At 49.1% G+C, this 17,433-nt stretch overlaps 1 protein-coding gene across 2 annotated transcripts in view; it reads right to left on the bottom strand.

Moving 5' to 3' along the window:
- GNAO1 (G protein subunit alpha o1) overlaps positions 1 to 17,433 on the bottom strand; it is a gene marked incomplete at its 3' end in the record, with an annotated part of 143,668 nt that overhangs the window by 40,062 nt on the left and 86,173 nt on the right. For both annotated transcript variants that reach the window (XM_080351841.1, XM_080351840.1), the window contains exon 4: positions 9,891 to 10,051. In XM_080351841.1, coding sequence (XP_080207967.1) covers positions 9,891 to 10,051 — 161 coding nt within the window. The remainder of the gene's footprint in view (positions 1 to 9,890; positions 10,052 to 17,433) is intronic.

The raw sequence follows: 17,433 nt of genomic DNA, 5'->3' as shown, positions 1-17,433 counted from the left end.
AACTCAGCCCCAGAAGAAATTCCCAGTGACCTCCGAACTAACTGATACAGAACTAGCACTCGGTCATTGTGTAACGATAGGTAATGATAGAAAAAGGCCAAAGATCTCCCTACAGTATATCTGGCTCACTGTGCTGGCTGGGCTCATGTCCGTCTTGTACAGGAAAGTGGCACGCGAGGCAGTAACGCTGCAGCGTCACGTTCCCCTGCCCAAATCAATGATCGTCTCATCAGCATGTGCATTGGGAAAAAACAGATACGAGCCCCTTGTCAGGTCTCCAAGAGAAGGAGGAGGCAGCGAGGCCATCCCTGGCACTGACCCAGCCTGGAGCTGGCCATGGCCGGGTGACACATCCCTCCTCGCTGGTCCTGCCGACTTTGTGGAGCCCGAGGCGCCGGGTGGAGCAGCCGTGCCTGCTGCTCTCCACAGGACTGAGAGAAAGCACAGTCCTGCCTGCCCTGCCTGCGGCCAGACACCCCCGTGCCAGGTCTCCGAGATGTCCCACATACACACTGTATGGCCCCAGCTGTGCCCAAACACATGCCTGTGCTGCCAAGCCTGCTGAGCCCTGGCCACGTCTTCTAGTTGAAGAAAGAAGCCCCATATTTCTCCCTTTGCCACCCAAAAGGCAGTAGGAAACCAACAGCTGGGGGCTGAATATTGGCTTAGCGCTTGGCCTGGATAAGCAAGAGACAAAGTGGTGTTTGCTACAGGGCTAATTAGAACTATTACATCCATTTGTCTGTGAAATGAGCAGTGACCACAGCTCCACCAGGTGAATCCTGATTTTGGCAGGACTGTCTGGGCCAAGCGCTGGGACTCTGCTCCCATGCCCAACAGGCTCCTGCCTGGCTCTGCTGCTGCCTCCCCTGCCCTCACCACCATAGACATCAGCGTCTCGTTAACAGGAGTGTGTTTATTGTCCTCAATGGGGAGGCAAGACAAGGAGCCTCAACCCGTTGACTGATGGGTCTCGTGGAGCGCTGCCTTCCTACAGGGGCTGTGCCGCCATCCCTCGGTGGGCACAGCTCTGGGTGCTCCATCCCCTTCGTTGCAGAGTCCTGGAATTTCAGGACAATTGCCTCAATGTTTGCTACATTTTTTATTTTCTTATTAATTTTTGTTCTCTCTCTCAAAGGCCCAGCCCCTCAAGGCTGGACATGAGATGGACTATTTGCTTAAAGAAATAAAAAAGGACTTTCCAGCTCTCCTGTTCACAGACAAAAGGCTTTAAAGTATAAGCCAGAGGGCTTAGAAAGCAGCAGATAAAAGCAATTTTCCAATGGTTGTCTTAATATATATTGAAAAACAAGGGCTTTTTAGCTAAGCTCATGATTGGTTTTGGATTTAACTCCTAACCTTAAGCACCTGAGCACAGGGGTGCTACACTTCTCCCCCTCTTCTAGCAGGGGCAGTGTGTGTGTGCACAGGCTGGACCCCGAGAGAGGGCAGGGGGATGGCAGCGGCTGCACAGATCCAGCACTAACTCACCCGATTTTGGGGCTTTCTTAGAATCACAGACTCATTTTGGTTGGAAGAGACACTTAAGATCATTGAGTCCAACCATAACCTAACTCCAGCACTAAACCATGTCCCTAAGAGCTTCATGTATATGTCTTTTAAAACCCTCCAGGGATGGTGACTCCACCACTGCACTGGGCAGCCTGTTCCAATGCCTGACAACCCCTTCCGTGAATAAATGTTTCCTAATATCCAATCTCACGTGCCATGGGCCTGAGGAATTGCACTGCCCTGGCACAGCACAGCCCCTGAACAGGGCCAGGACAGGGGACACGGTGAACAACGGAGGAATTGCACCCCTGTGCGCTGTGGTCTGGGGTGGGGAGCATTGTGATGAGAAACCCGGGGCAGGGAAAGGCTGGTGGTCGTGAAACCGTGAAAGCAGGGAAAAGAGAGGTAACTGCATCCTGAGAGCATGAAGCTTATCTGATTTCTGGGACAGGACCCTTGCGGGGGAGCATCTTCCCATCACACTGTTGCCACTGATGTCTGCAGACCCACGTGGAAGGCTGCTTGCTCCGTGCTGGAGCCTGGCTACAAAGAAATTTCTGCGTTTCTGCCATTCTTTGCCATTTAAGGATTTCAAACAGACAGCAAATACGTCGGGAAAAGACGTGCCACCACCACGCTCGCCTCCGACTGTTGCAGATGGTGCCAGACCTGACGCCAGGCTTGTGAAGATCCAGGGCACGGTGCTCTCCTGACAGTTTTGCCTGCAGACACGTTGCAGACCCAGAGGGGCTGCCAGCAGCCGGATGGTCCCCACTGGGCCACACATGGGCTCACAGCCCCTGGTGATCCATGAGCCGGACGCTGACCAGCAGGCACAAAGCAGGAATTATCCACGCAGAGGGACATCTGCTTCGCTAGAGCTACCCGATTCCTTAAGGAGCTTCTAACAGCAGTCGGAACCCCCTCTGGTAGGAGACACCCTGTCTTGTGCCCTCACCCTGGACGGGTGACGCCATTTGTCTTGCAGGACAGGCTGTGACGGTGGAGCTGGGAGTGCATGGCACATCAAACTGTGAGGTGCAGGAAGGGAGGGGGAAGCTCGGGCTCCCTGGCTCTGTGGGAGAGGATGAGCAGGGGCTGCAGGTTCCCAGGAGAGCCTGGACTCCCCGGCTGTGGAGCTGCATCCCGGCGCTGCCGTCCCACGGCGTGGGAAGGAGGTTGGGGTGAAAGGTGGGAGACGGTGGTGATGGGAGAGCTGCAGGTGTGAGCGCTGCCCGAGGGAGGGGGGCTGCGGACAGCAGTAGGGTGACAGTGAGAAAACAAACTGAACAGAGCAGAAAAAAACCACAAACCCAAGCCTTGGCGGCAGCCTGCCAGCTCCAGTTGGTTTCGTAAGGACGTTTCAGCCTAAAAATAGACAAATACTCAGCCAAAAAAAGTCAAATCTTTCTGCACTGAATCTGTCACCCACAGCCCTTTGCAAGGCAGGAAGACGTTCCTGTTGGGTCTGTCAGCCGGCGATGAGAACAGATTATCCAGGGTTCAAGACGGCAGTTCAGCAGGTTTCCCTGGGGGTGAATGCCCTGTGCTATGTTTATCGGTGGTGCTGGCTGCGCCTCATCTCTAAGCAAAGTGTGAAAAGAGAAGAGATTGTTCCCAAATTCTGGCAGCGTCCCCTCCTCCAGGCAGCGTGAACTACTGCCTGGCTCCTGCCCTTTCAGGTGGGAGACTTGCCACAAGTGGGACAGCCCTGATGGGTATTGTGGGTCATTAAATAGCAATTTATTAAGTCAAGATGTCAAGATTTTACTAATCCCCAGGCCAAAGACAACATTGTTACAATGCAATGCGGCAATGAAAATGGCAGGGAGCTGGCAGGTACTGCTGCCTCTTTGTCCCCGAGGAATGAACTACCTACATAACTTCTCAGCTCCTCCTTGCAGAGCAGTCTGTGTTGTCTCCTGGGTCTCTTCAAACAGACCTTAGAGAGATTTTTGGGGGGTAAAGCAGGATTAGGAGAGGGGAAGTGACAGCACTGTACCACCAGCTTTTGCCTGCAAAATCCATATTTGAAGAGGTGCTGAGTTTTTAGTGAAGGTGCCTGCAGAACTTGCTATTTCAGATGGAAAGGCAGCAAGCAAAGCCTTAGAGCTCTGGTTCAGCTGATGAACGCTTTCCTGGATGCTTCCATGTCGCTGGGTGCTGCCTCAAGCTCCCTTTCAAAGCCCAGCTCTGTAGCTCCTCCTTTTGGTGGAAGAAGTGGGGGGGTGACGGCATCTCAGATACCTTCACACAGGCCAAGAGAGGATACAGTCCTTCAGAAACCAGGTGTTCACAAGGGATGGGACCTCCTACTTTTCCTTCTCCTTCATTTTCTGTAGAGTTTGCATGAGCTCCAGCCAGGAAATGTCTTTTAAGACAGTCCTCCCTTTCCTTGTTGACTTACATGTGTGGCTTGGAAAAGGTAAAGGGCAGATCCCAGCTCTGGGACTGAGCTTCTGGGTGGCCTCTCCTCTGCGCCTGCGTCTGAGAAGGGACAAGTGGGGTGGCCATTAGAACAAGTGGCAATGTCTCATGATGGAGCTGTCATGCAGAGAGTCCCGCAGGCTTCTGCTCCTCCTGCTCGTAATTGAGTTTTCTGGTGAGGAAGCTCAGTCCTCACGCTCTCCTGGCAGTGTTTGGTGTGACGGGAAGGTGAGCATTGTTTAACACCCACCTTCAAAGTACTGTGACACGGTCTCCACCCTGCTTTGGGCCAACAGAGGCAGCCTCTGGAGAGACTGCACCCAATTTTGGTGAAATTGGATCTCCAGGTGGATGAAGACTGAGGGGGAGATGTTGGAAAACATTCAGCGGATTTCAAAGACAATATCTTTCCTGTTGTGCCTTTCCTCCAGCTCATACTCAGCCCTAGGTGTAACCATATAATGACAGTTATTCCTTAATTTATGAGGCCCATAACGAAGCCTGAGACCTCTACCAAGCCCTGCTAGACTCCAACCAGCTGATGCTCAGCCCGTCCCCATCTCCCCCACCTCGCACTTCAGGTGCAGCCCCGCTCCAGACCTGGCACCGCAGACCTCGCAGGGCTGCTCCTCCCTGGAGATCTATTTGCATCTCATTTGTGGGAACTGAGCAAGGCTGGCGATTCCAGTCAACCAACTCTGGCCTTTACGAGCCCTTTTGTTTTGCTTATCATAGGGGGAACTTAATTATTCAAAGCTGGTGGGCATATTTACTCACAGAGGTAAATTAAAGCATAAATTCAGACAAATGTATCTACATCTCCACTTGTGATGTATTTTCCCTTTCTGCTTTATTGGTGCTTGGGCTCCAAGAAAACAAAGGTGGGCTGTTCAATAAACAGCACAACGCAAGTCATCCCAATTAATTGTATTGTTCTATTTATGCTTCTACTCCCTCCAATTAAATGCAAGGGAGGGCAAGTGACAGGCACGAGTAAGATGGGTGTGCAGAAAACCATATTCTAATGCAAAAGCTGTGATGAGAAAATGGAATCTATGCACCTGACAGGAATATTAATGCAGAACCTTGACCTATAATTTTTCTTTTTTCAGTCTGAGGGAGCTAGCAACAATTGCAGCTCATTAAAACAGACCATGTCCTGACAGCCATGCATAATGCCCATGTCCCACAGGTCCCATGGTCTAAACGTGGTGAAACCAGCAAGGTAAATACTTAGACCATGGGACTTGCTCGCCGTGGGCATTATCAGAGCTGCATGGCCCTGCATGCCTGGGAACAGGAGACTGCAGCCAACCCTGAAGACCCCTTCTGCCTTCTAAACCCTGTGTCTTGAGAGAAAGAGCGAGGAGAAAAACAAACAAACAAAAGGCAAACCCAAAAGTGCTGGTTTGGATTGGACCTCTGGAGTCCATCTGGACCATTCTTCTGTTCAAAGCAAGGCTGACTTCAAAGTTAAATTCAGTTTGAAAGTCAGCTCAGGTGACTCAGAGTTGAGTATTTCCAAGGACGGAGATTTTACAGCCTCTCTGCGCAGCCTGTTCCAACGCTGCCTGGTCGGGGCTCAGTCTGGAAGCCGTTCACCACATCACAACAACATCTGGCTCAAATTTCTTAACTGTTTTCTCGATCCAAAGTGTGTGTTGGCATGTGGGATGCAATAAGTATCGGTAGGGAAGGTGATATCATCATGCAAAGACAATTCTTTTGCAAGGAAAAGAGACCAGAAAACAGTCCCACATGAGACAGGGTGAGAAGGAAGGCACTGCAGTATTTTATTCTGAGTTTGATGCCGCTTTGCTATAAGGCATTGCCAGGGGAGTTCTTGAAGATGAAGCGACCAAAGTGTTCTCTGTTTTGGGCTTTGTACTTGGCATAGACTTGAGATGCCAGGGCAGTGGTCAGCTATGGTACAGACACCATTGCATCTCTCTCCACGGAGCAGTGAGGTCTGTGTTCCTCTCCAGAGGCATCTCTCCCTCCTGTCACTCCCTATGGAGAGAGCCAAGAGCAACAAGCTTCCTGACACCTCCGATATGTGTGAAGATGGATAGGTTGAACGCAGGCCTAAAATATTTTACATTTTCACGGTAGTTTCACAGCCCTGGAATTATCAAATGCTCTTTCAATGTACTTGGAAGCAGGAGGAGAATAACTTGAGACAGATTTTGGCTTTTTTGTGTCTGTGTACTTGCAAACTGTTTCTGCCTACACATCTTGCAGGGCCGGTGCAGGTTTGGATATGTGCACAGAAAACGGGTGCTCAAGTGGGTGCTCTGTCTGCTCTGTTCTTCCCCTGAAGTTCAGAGGCCATTCGAAGCAGGTCCCCATCCCTGGGTGGTTAAGATCAAACTTGCCCTATGCACTGTACTCCACTGACCAGGCTAGTTAGGAACTTGAGGCAAGGAAACACAAGACAATTTAAAAAGCTGAACAAAAGTAGGAGATTAAGGAAACCAGCTGGAAACCTCTATTTTGCTGATTTTGAAAGCAAAATGTGGGTCACAGATGTGCTTCCACAGACAGAAACTGGCTGGAGAAGAAAAAGACATCAGCAGTGCCCACACTCTTTGATGATCAGAGGTAGATTTAGCTCCCAGGCATGGAGACAAGAAAGGAAGAGGAGATGAAGTAGGAACAAAAACATAATCAAGAGATTAGGAATATGGGACTCAACCCACCCGTAAATTTGCCTTAGGGAACAATGAAAAAAATGCAGTAATGACAAAAAGATGAAACCAACTGCTAGATCTTACTCTCTTCCCTTCCCTTGCTATGGTTTTACATTTTGTGGTCCAAGACACGGGAGTCCCTTTACAGAACCTCCTCTCTTCCTTGGTCATGCTTTTTTTTTTCAGAAGTGCTGTTTCCTTCTGTTCCTTCGCACTAGTTATGAAATCCTTGCTAAGGGACAAGCTGACTCTAGAGCCTAGAAGAAGCAAATCTTTGCAGGGAAGTTCATACCATTAGGCAGGCACGCACGGCAGAGTAGAAAGCAATGCGCTCCTGCCCATCTTTCATAGAAGAGAAAAGCCACTACTCACTTTTTGTTTAGACTAATACAAAACATTAAATCTGTTTTCAGTTAAATTAATCATAGACTAATAAGAACCACGCTGCTAGCTCTTGCAGGCTGTCGATGAGCCTGTGACTTGGTCTCCCAGGGGCTGTAACAGAAGGTCTGTTGTTTGAGCTGTTTAAAAAAACCTCAAGGTAAAGCACTGGAGGAGCAACGTAGGACAAAGGAAGCACTGACTCAGAGAAGCCCAAGTGGTGGTTCCTCAGAAATAGCCAGGCAGTGGAAGGGGGTGTTCTGAAAAACATTCAGGGCATTTGATGGGTGGTTTTTGAGGCGAACGGACCTGGACCATTCCTGAAGGTCCCACCTGTGCTGGCCATGACAGGACCTGCTCGCTTGGTGCCTTCAGGCTTTGTGACATGCGTCAAGCAGCCACAAACTGCTATTTCTACCTCCTGCAGCAAACTGCCCTATTGCCAGCAAAAGATCAGTCCCCGTGGCTTAATACCGAGAGAAGCCTGAGATAAGAGCAATGCTAGTCCAGCTCACTGCCTGTCACTGTTTTTCAAACTTTGGGGAACTTCAGATGCAGTTCTTGTCTGGAATTTATTTTTCTCAGCCCTAATGAAAACACATTTTGTAGTTGCTAGTGTTTTAAATCCAATATCAGTGTCGATAAAGATAAGCCCTTTCCCAGGGGGAAAAGAAATAGAAAACTGTCTCAAATCTTTCGCTCATGCAGAAGAAAACAACCCCAAAGCATTGAAGGATTAAATGAAAAATGTGCCTCTTTTCGCTGGGTGTCCACTGGGCGTGAATAAGCGCCAACTGAGCTCTCACTCGCATCACCATCTGGTGTGATGGCACCAAGGCCTAGAGGTGCCGCAGGACGCGTTACAGTGCCCGGCACTGTGACAGCATCTCTGCTCCTGGTGACAGAACCACCAGAGCCTCCTAAACAGCAGCAGGTCCATCAGTGCAAAGGAGTTTGTTATCTCCAGCTTCACCATCTGACCCAGCCGGGAGAAAACAAGTGTCCAGCCATGGCACGATCCACAGTGTGGCCAAGGAGAAAGGCAGCACAGCCCTCCCCAGGGAATGGAGGATCCTGCCTCCTCCTCTGGGTGCAGGAGATTTTGTTACAGACACAAAAACTCATTTTGCTGGGCTGCAACCACACGTTGATATTGCTGTGAAGACCACAGCACAGGGACTCTTCAGTTGATGTCTAGAAACTGCCTGTGGTTTCAGAGCCCTTGCTGATGAATTGCCCAGCAGCTGGTCACATTGGGAGGGCTATGCTTATTATTTTCAACTGCTATCTTGCACGGAAGGAAAATCAAAATACTTTCCTCAAGGTAATTGGCTCTAAAACAATTGAAGAATTTTCCACAAGGTTGTAATGCAATTAGGACAGGCATTTTGTGTAATTTATATCTCTAAAGGTATGTTTTTGCCATCAGACCTTAAAAAAAAAAAAAGAAAAAAGAAAAAAGAAATTGCTGGCAAGAGAAGGCTGATTTTGCTATTCCAGGCAATGAAATATAGATTAAACATGGATGTCCACCCAGTAGTGATTAAAAGGCAGCATAATGTCAAGATCATCCCTGAGATGTAGTCGCTCGTGGTGAGAAATGGTTGGGTAGGATGCTGTGACACCAACCACACATCTGCAGGTTTCCCATTTGGTTTCTGGTCAATGCCAAGTGATGTGTCATCACTCGCCTTCTGCTGCAGCACCACAAGAGCAGAAATAATCCTGCACTCCCTAACTGCCCGGCCAGCTGGGATGGGAGGAGCTGGTGCAGGCTGGGGGCAGTCAGGCTCACCACACAAAAAACCCATCAACCACGCCAGTGCCTGGGTTTGTGTTTTGACAGATATCCAGGAAAACCCTAAGCAGAGGTGCCAGAGAATCCGAACACGCAATAACAGCTCCAGAAGTGCATGAGTGAGCTGGTGAACTTGTTGACAAGGGATATTGTGAAAGCCAAAAGTATGGACATCACATTCCCCTGTCACCATTTGGGGAAGCCTTTATTTTCCTGACTACCAAAAGATCCAAGGGTATAACCGGGGAAATGATCACTCCATGCTTGCTTGTTTCTTCTTATGCTTAACCACGTTTTACTGACTCGGTACAGGGCCAGGGGACATTTTGCCTGACTGCAACAGCTGCTGGGATTGAAATGATAGGATGAAAAGCTTTAGCCTCCTTGCCTAGGTGGATGCAAACAGATTGGGTGAGTTATCACTTGAAATGTGTCTGAACTGAAACTGAGGAAGCACTCAATGTTTCTTCAGAGCCAGAGCAGCTATTAGATGTCCTGTCCTCAGGAAAAGATGAACCAAATCCATGGATTCAGATAATTACCATTAAAAAAAATCTGGATGTGGTCCCTGGTGGTAGAGATGCCACCGGCTATATGACGAGAATAACACAACAGCACTATAAAGGCAAAGACATGCCTTACTCTCGGTTGTAACCCAGCCGCCTATCAGTACAGTGCATGACTGTCAGAAAAGCAAACCCCGGAGCTGTGCCGCTGTACACGGCAGGTGATCACACCCTCTGTTCTCTGTCAGACAAAGGAAGAAGCCATCAGCCATGTCCACCGGTTGGTTTGTCCCTGCTCACTAGATCCATGTTTGTAGAAACCTACCTTGAGCCATCGGGGAGCAGTTTGGAAGCCTGGCCTTGGGGTCACAGACCTGACCCCAGACTGGCCAGAGAGGACACAAATGTCCTGCCTGATCTCTCCTGCCTTGCAGCAGCCTGTGACCAACACTCATCTCAGTCTGTAAGCAGAACCATGTTCAGATCCACTGCTACGAGGTCATTAATTTCAGTTAAAACTTTAACAAGCCCAAATGCAGCTCCTTTCCACGAAAGACTATGGACAGGGATACTCACTATTGGGCCGAGTCATTAAGTTGATATTCCCGGGATCGATTGAAGCATTCTTGGATCCCGGAGTCTGCCCAGAGTCTCATCATGGCTGACAGCAGCTCTGGAGAGAAGGGCTCTGTGTCCTCCATCCGACTTACGACATCGCAGACCATCTTGGCATCAGCCTGCAGAGGAGAGAAACAAGAGGTCACAGAGACGCTCAAGGCAGAACTGGAAGCCAGAGATTTCAGAAAAAGTTCAACAAACTGTCAGGGACAAAGAGGCTCCGTTTCTCGGGAGGAGGCTTTGGGATCCACACTGTATGATCCAGCAGAAAGGGCAAAAGGAGGATGGAGTAAGGAAGCCAGAAGGAAAGAAGCTATTAGTGCAATCAACAAATATTTGTATTCAGCAGGCAAAGCAGTCCACACTACATATGAGTGGAGCTTCTTAGGAACAGAAGGAAATTCATATACGTACAAGCACATTTTAAATTGTTAGCAAAGTGACACATTATCCTGAAAAGATACCCGTTTTAAATGAGCGTGTAACCTTGCTGGAATAGGGGCTGTTTGTATCACAAAAACCAGCAAAAAGGCTCCAGAAACAATTTTTTGTCATATGGTGGTTTATTGCTTTTCCTGAATTCTTGTTCTTTGCTTTGAGCCCCTGCTCCAGGGGATAATTCCTGTTAACACAGACCACCTTGGCTGGCGGTGGTGCTTTGTGACTCAGAGGGAGCGGAATCTCCTGCGGTTCAGGAGTCTGGCAGGGAGGGCAGGGCCAGCTGGCTGTTTTAAGATGGAATCTTTTTTGGTGAGAAAAATGTGATTCGCTGGAACAGCATCTATTCCTGAAGGATAGTACTCTGACACAGCTCAGGTCCGGAGGATGTCTCAGATTTAGGATGGAAATGTCTAGACAGCCTTGGAACAGCTGAGTCCAGCCCTACTGTACTAGTCCACAGTGGTTGATGTTTCACTCATTTGCAGAGCAGGATGCCCAAATTCATGGCCCCCTCTGTCTGCTTTGCAGTAAGTGGATCTTCCACACCCCCCACAGACTCATGAAACCCCGAGGGTGTTGGTTAATTGGCAGAGTTCTTCTTTCACTGATTCAGAAATTTTGGACATGTCTCATATTTCTACCAGCTGAAACAAAGCTAATTGTTATTGCTATAATTAATTGGAAAAGAGGAGATCTTATTCCTTATGTGTGCTTACAATAAAACAGTGAAGATAACCTCCTTTTTTTATTACCTTTTCTCTTGTCTGCTAGATTGAACCCATTCTTGGACAAACACAGGTGGAAGTCCTCTCCTTCCAGGGTGTTTGGTCTAAGTCAGTGAACGCTGACCAGAAACATAAGTCTCACAAAGAGGAGTACAGGCAGTGTCCGTCCTTTGCTGTCACCGTCCCATGGCCAAACAACCCCTGTCCATCCCAGTGACCTACTTCATGAGCCCAAAGCCACACACAGTTGAGTGTGCAGGTCCTGGGGAGCCTGTGCATCATCTGCTGGAGGAACTTCTCCATCCTTCCTGCTGCAGCAGGCTCTGTCCTGCTGCTCCGCCCAGCCAGGGGCTGCTGGTCCTCCTGCCTGATGCCCAGATTTGGGCAGCTCTAAAGGGAACAGCCCAACTGCGGAATGGGTCGCTACCCCCTGGGGACAAGGTGTGACAGGTTTTGTGGCAAAGCAAGTAGACTGCACCTTAGGTCATGAGTACAAAGAGAAGTGGAGGAGTGCCCATGTTGAAGAGCGCCGCGATAACCTAATTGCAGGGGTGGGAAGGACAAGGGGTACGACATGGCCTGCAAGGCCAGGATCAAAACTCCTCTGCAGCCTCTCTTTATTGAATACTGAAATTGCTGAAAAATCACAAACCACTAGCACTGGAGACTGGTGCTGCTGGAGGTTTCAATACTCAGAGAAAGCCCCAAGCCCCCGCAACATCCAGTGTTTATGTGCTGTGGAAATCTCCATACTGTATGGAGACACCATCCCATAAAATTTAATGGGGTGGAGTCTCTATGCTTCGAAGACTTTATGAACATGAAGTCTTTCTCGCAGAATACTTAACTTCATATTTTACTGCCCAGGAATCCTCTCGGCCCTCTTGTACAGACTCTGCTCATTTTGCAGATAGAGTATTGGTGACTCACACCTCAAAGCCAAGACAAACGAAGAACCTTGAAGAGTTCAGTTAATTTCAAAAGCTTGTTTTCTGCCCCGGAGTGCTTCTTGAGCTCAGTGAATATTCACAAATCATCAGTACAGTTTTCCTGCCCTGCTGGAGCTGTACTTCTGCTCTTTTCACAGACTCTAAATAACACCAAACCTGCTAATGGCCAGTCTGCTCTGAGCTGCGATCTGGCATGGCCTTGTTATTTGTGCATGGGTAGTGCAGAAAAAGCATCCATGCTTTCAGTCAGGTAGGAAGGAGGACTTTCCTGTGTTATCCTGACTACTGCGAGGGAATAATAAGTGTAAGTCACAGATCTGTTCATCTGTCTGTGATGGTAAAGCACATTTGAAGCTCTTATGGGCAGGGTCTGGGCTGCTTCTGAGCTTTGTGTATTCAACTGCAGGTTGCTTTCTGCAGAGCTTTAGAGGGAACATCACAGGCATCACACTTCCTGTGCTGGGAAAGAGCTGCCTCACCTTTTCCACCACTGAGACTTGTGGAAGTCCCTTGTGACTTAAGATGCATCGCAAGAGGGTTTGAGCAAAAGACACAGTCGAACAGCGATGACTGGGCAGAACGGGAGTGAACAGGACGGGCACTCCTGCCCGCGGTTATCAGGTCTGCTTGGGCCAGAAGTGAAGCTGAGCTCGTAGGACAGGGGATTATTTTGGTCCATGTTCCTCAGCAGTCACCAGAGGTCCCTTTTGGGGATGGGAGAGGTTGTCCTCCCGCACAGCCGACCGAGAACTGACAGGGGAATGACTTGTAGGAAAGTTTATTGCTCCTGCTGAATGGTAATAAAAATATTCCAGCCTTAGTTTTATTTTGCAGAGTGAGCCATTGAACTCTCCTTTGTGCAGACACAGAAAAAGCAGGTGAAACGAATATTTTTAAAAATACTCCTCCCCTCTACCAAGGATGAAGTCCCTCTGTCAAGGAGCATGGGGCCATCCAGGAGTTCAGGCATTTGTTAGATGATTTAACGAGCAATTAATGATCCAAGAAGAAAAGATGTCCCTTTCTTTTCTCCTCTCCAGGCTGCATCTCAAGCTGGGAATGACATTAAAATCTCCAGCCCCCCCTGGGCCCAGCAGGTAGATTTTTAAATACGGCCTGATTGACTTTTGCCTTCCCGCCTCCCCCGGGTCTGGTGCTCCCGCTTTTCCCGAGGCGAGAGTTGCCGAACCTCCTGCCACGCTCTGCCTCTGTACTAAAGCCAGCAATTAAATAAAGCAAAACAAAACAGACCAACCAACCAGCCCCCCACCCCACAGCTCCCATCCAACAGGGTTTTCATTAATGAATATCACGGTGGTATTTCAGCTACTTTGGGAGCTAAAAGCAGGCAGTGCTCTGCCCCTGAGACTGCTGGAAGGAGCCATAAAATGGTGCAGGGCTGCTCCCCCCACTGCTGCCTCTGCCTTTCCCCAGCTGCTCCACCTCCTGTCCCCTCGGTACCACTGGCTGGGAGGAGGGTAAGGGGATGGGCTGGTCTCCTCAGGCTGGTTCTCACCTGGCAGGAGCATCCCAGCCCATCCTTGGTGCTTTCCCATGCGTCCCGCTGCCACTCCCCAGCTGCCCGTGTTTTCCACAGAGGGTCAAAGCCTCCAGCCCTGAGCTGATCGCATGGGGGCTGTTTGTTACCGAGGGCACGATTTGTTAATCTCTGGGTCACTCCTGAGTGCTGGACGTGTCCACCTACAGCAGGAGACCTGGAGTTGGTTGGGCTTGGCCTGGGGAAACAGCGGAGCTCAGAAACCCTGGGATGGCTTCAGCCATCAAGCTAGAAGACCCTTTATTAAAGAGCAAACCTCCGTATCAGTCAGGGAATGGAGAGGGCTCGGTAGGGCCAGGGCAAGGCGGGGTTTTAATATGACAGTAAAATCCATAGGCAGATGTGAACAAGAAGCTTATAAACTTAGTGGGAAGGCAGCGCGTCTCCTTTCTAACCCCGGGTTGTGCATTTACCTTTGCACCAGACACATGGTACAAATTCAGTCCATAAGGGGATTCGTTTTCTCACTAACCTAGACATAACCACGGTTATTTAATTGTCTCCCATATGTCAACTGTCACCAAGCACACAGGCTGTGCTCAGCAAGCAAACTTGTGACTTCAGTTGCAACAGCCACAGAGTCCAATTAATTTGTTTCCTTGCTGTAAGGGAGAGGGGCTCTTCCTAGCAGCCTGACGTTACTGGCAGTCATGTCTGTCTCTGCAAGCCAGTTATTTTTCATCATGAAGATCTAGATCACCCCTCATTATTTGCTCCTCACCACCAGCCATGATCTGTGCCCGCGAAGGTACCAGCAGAGCTGCTCCTGCCCTGCCTGCCATGGAGTTGTACTGGGGTGGGACTCAGGTCCTCATCTCTGTGAGCATCCCAAGACAAATCCTGGTTCTGATCCTTTGGAAATACTTGGACACTAACTAGGGGACTTTTTCCCTTTTCTTTTTTTTCCCCAAAAACAATAGTCTTCTGGAAGGAGACAATTTAAGGGAAAGGCAAAGCCTTATGTGAAGCTATGCAGTACAAATCTGCAAAACCCTATAGAGCTGCACTGACTTACACCCACAGGAGAGCTGACCCAGGGTGTCACACTGTACCGTGCTTTCCTTTTGGTGAATTAAATTCCAGTAAATATCATTTTTGCTGTTATTTACTCTGATTAATCATACTTGTCACTCAGCCCATCTCAAAGGTTAACACTGGGGCAACTGCCTCTGGTGGTTGTACTCAAAGCTGCATTTCAGAAAATCCATGGGGTGGGGAGAAAAGACAAACATTGCGTTTTCCTGGCCATGCAAGACAAATCGGAGACATGGTACTAGTTATCAGCAAACCAATATTGTGAAGATTGGTGGCCATCACCAGCCAGCAACCCGGGGGAAATCAAACTGATTGATGTCTTGAAAGCATCAAGCATCCCCAAAGCATGTCCCTGGAGAGAGACCTTCTTGGAGGACTCAGACCCAGACCTCGGGCTAGGACAGTACCTGCTTCTACTTCAGTGAGAAACAAGGTCTGGTAACCTGGGGGCAGAACATGGCTCATAGACTGAAAACCTCCTCCTCCCAGTGCATGTCAGGAATCTGGACCCTGCTTCCCAGCTGCAGTGTGGCCACACCACAGCAAAAGCCAGTTATTTTCACGGCATTTACAGCCTGAATGAATTCTGGAAACAAAGCTGGGCTGGTGAATACGCCTCTCTCAGAGACATCCAGGGCCCAGCTCCAAGTCCATATGAGTTTTTGTAGATGCTGAATAAACAGCTCCACGTATGACTCTCCCCCTCATTCTCCCTCTCTTTCTCACACATCTGTGTTTCAGAGCTGACCTCTGAATCTGTGGAAATCTGTCTGGCATGAAGCAGCTGCTGTGCATCGCAGGAGAGACAACCTTCTCCCTTCCTCCTCCACTCTTTCATCCACCTTCAGAACATTTAATCAAGGCCTCCCACGTCTTCTTGGCATTTGGCTTGCTGAGAGACCCTGGAAGGCGCTGAGCTAGTAAAAAACTACCCAGTAGCTTATTCAAATCTATCCCTCAGAGAATACCTTGAGGTGGGCACTCAAACTACATCCCCTCTGCACTCTTGTTAGTTGGAGGTGGACCTGGAAAGCTCCTGAAACAGATCCCAGCGGTCTGGGAAAGACGGGTTTACACTGATGCAAAGCCCAGCGTAGCGCTCTCTAGCAATTTGCATCACACAGCAAAGCTAAGCCTAACAAATTAAGTTAGAGATGGCTGGCTTTCCACAGCGTCACGCTGGCCATCTTCTACCCTGCTCGTGTAAAACAGCTCACAAAAAGGTCGGTTGACTTGGGTACAATGCCAAAGGGCTGCTGTCTGGCTGCAGGCAAAGACAGTTTTGTACGGAAAACATAACCCGACAGCCACGGCGACGTGCAGATCTCCCCTGCTGAGGCTGTGCAGTCTGGCTAGAAATTAGTAAAGCCCTGGGTTTTGTATCCGTCTGGAGCCAAGATGGTCCCATCACCTCTGACTGTCTCGGCCAAACAACTTCTGTGTGTCTGGTACTTGGTCTAGGATGTCTGTCCTGAAACCTTGTTACTGCTGTCTTTTCTGTCTGCTGGTTCCTATTTGGGGAGATGTTGAGCAGAACTGATATTATAGATTATTACGGCTCTGAAGCAGGCCAGTTGCTTTGAGTTTGGTACTACTTTTACTCCTAACCATTCTGTATGATACTGCAGATGAGCAAATAAAATTTGCTAGCTCTTAGGTGGGTACAAGCTTCTTTTCATTCCCGCAACACACATACAATAATATTCCATGTTTGCTTGGACTACTGACTATCTGGTAACCCAGGGACTGGATAGCGCATGGACTAGACTAAGACCTTGGACTGTTAGTTGGCCAACACCATTGTAAGAGTTCCTACAACCCTACGTCCTGTAGGAAATAGCAATTCACTCACCAGAGAGGTGGAAAAAATCTACCACCCAACAACACAGAACTCAGCCTGCAAGAGGGATATCACCAAAGGGCAAGTCATTGCCCAAATTTGCTTTGTTCTAGCAAATCGTAGGTTCTCCCCTGTTCTGGAGGAGCTCAGAAGAGCTCCTGAGCTGGGCAAGACAAACACAGTGGATAGCTGACCTGATTTTTTCAAGCAAGTATGGGAAAGCCAGAAAATGTGTCAAATGGTCTCAAAACCGGTTTTGACCCGCTAGCTGCAATGGAAGGTGAGAAAACAGCACTCTGTCTGTCCCAGTCACTTCAAATTCAAGAAGTCGGTATCCCTGAGAGACCAAGAGCCGCTGCAAACTTCACCTGCATCCCCCTGAACATGGGATGCTTTGATGGGTCCTCGGTCCTACAAGAACTGAGCAAAAGGGCTGGGCATGGGATCCACAAAGACAAACATCACCCCTCGCTGATGGCGTTTGGACCACTCAGGCACAGTGCTGCCCACTAGCGAGGGGATCAGAGAGAGGGTCACAGATGGGGACATCCTCCGCATGGCTTTGTGCTCCGCAGGGAAGTGCTCTGCTGCGGTGCTGAGGAGGAGGCTGGAAACACGTAAAGACGAGAGAACAAAATTCTTGCAGCCTGCTGCTCTTCTGCTCGCTGTAAAATCCTCTCTGCTGGTTAGAAGTCCATAAACTGCAATGGCACCAGAATGTTTGTGTTGCAGTAAACGGTGGGGAAATGCCTGATATCGCACAGGGGGAAAGTAGGTGGGGACGCTGCATCAGCTCCGGGCATTTATAAAATAAATGGCTATTTTACATTCATTGCAAAGTGGATGGCTGAGGACAAGCTACGCGAGAGTGATGGCGATTCTCTGGGAAGCTGCTCAGGGTTTGAGAATTCCCAGCAGCTTTAGCCTGCACGTCTTCCATTTTTCAAATGTC

The sequence above is a fragment of the Nesoenas mayeri genome (assembly GCF_963082525.1).
Source record: "Nesoenas mayeri genome assembly, chromosome: 12".
Lineage (NCBI taxonomy): Eukaryota > Metazoa > Chordata > Aves > Columbiformes > Columbidae > Nesoenas > Nesoenas mayeri.
This window is presented reverse-complemented; position numbering and strand designations above follow the sequence as displayed.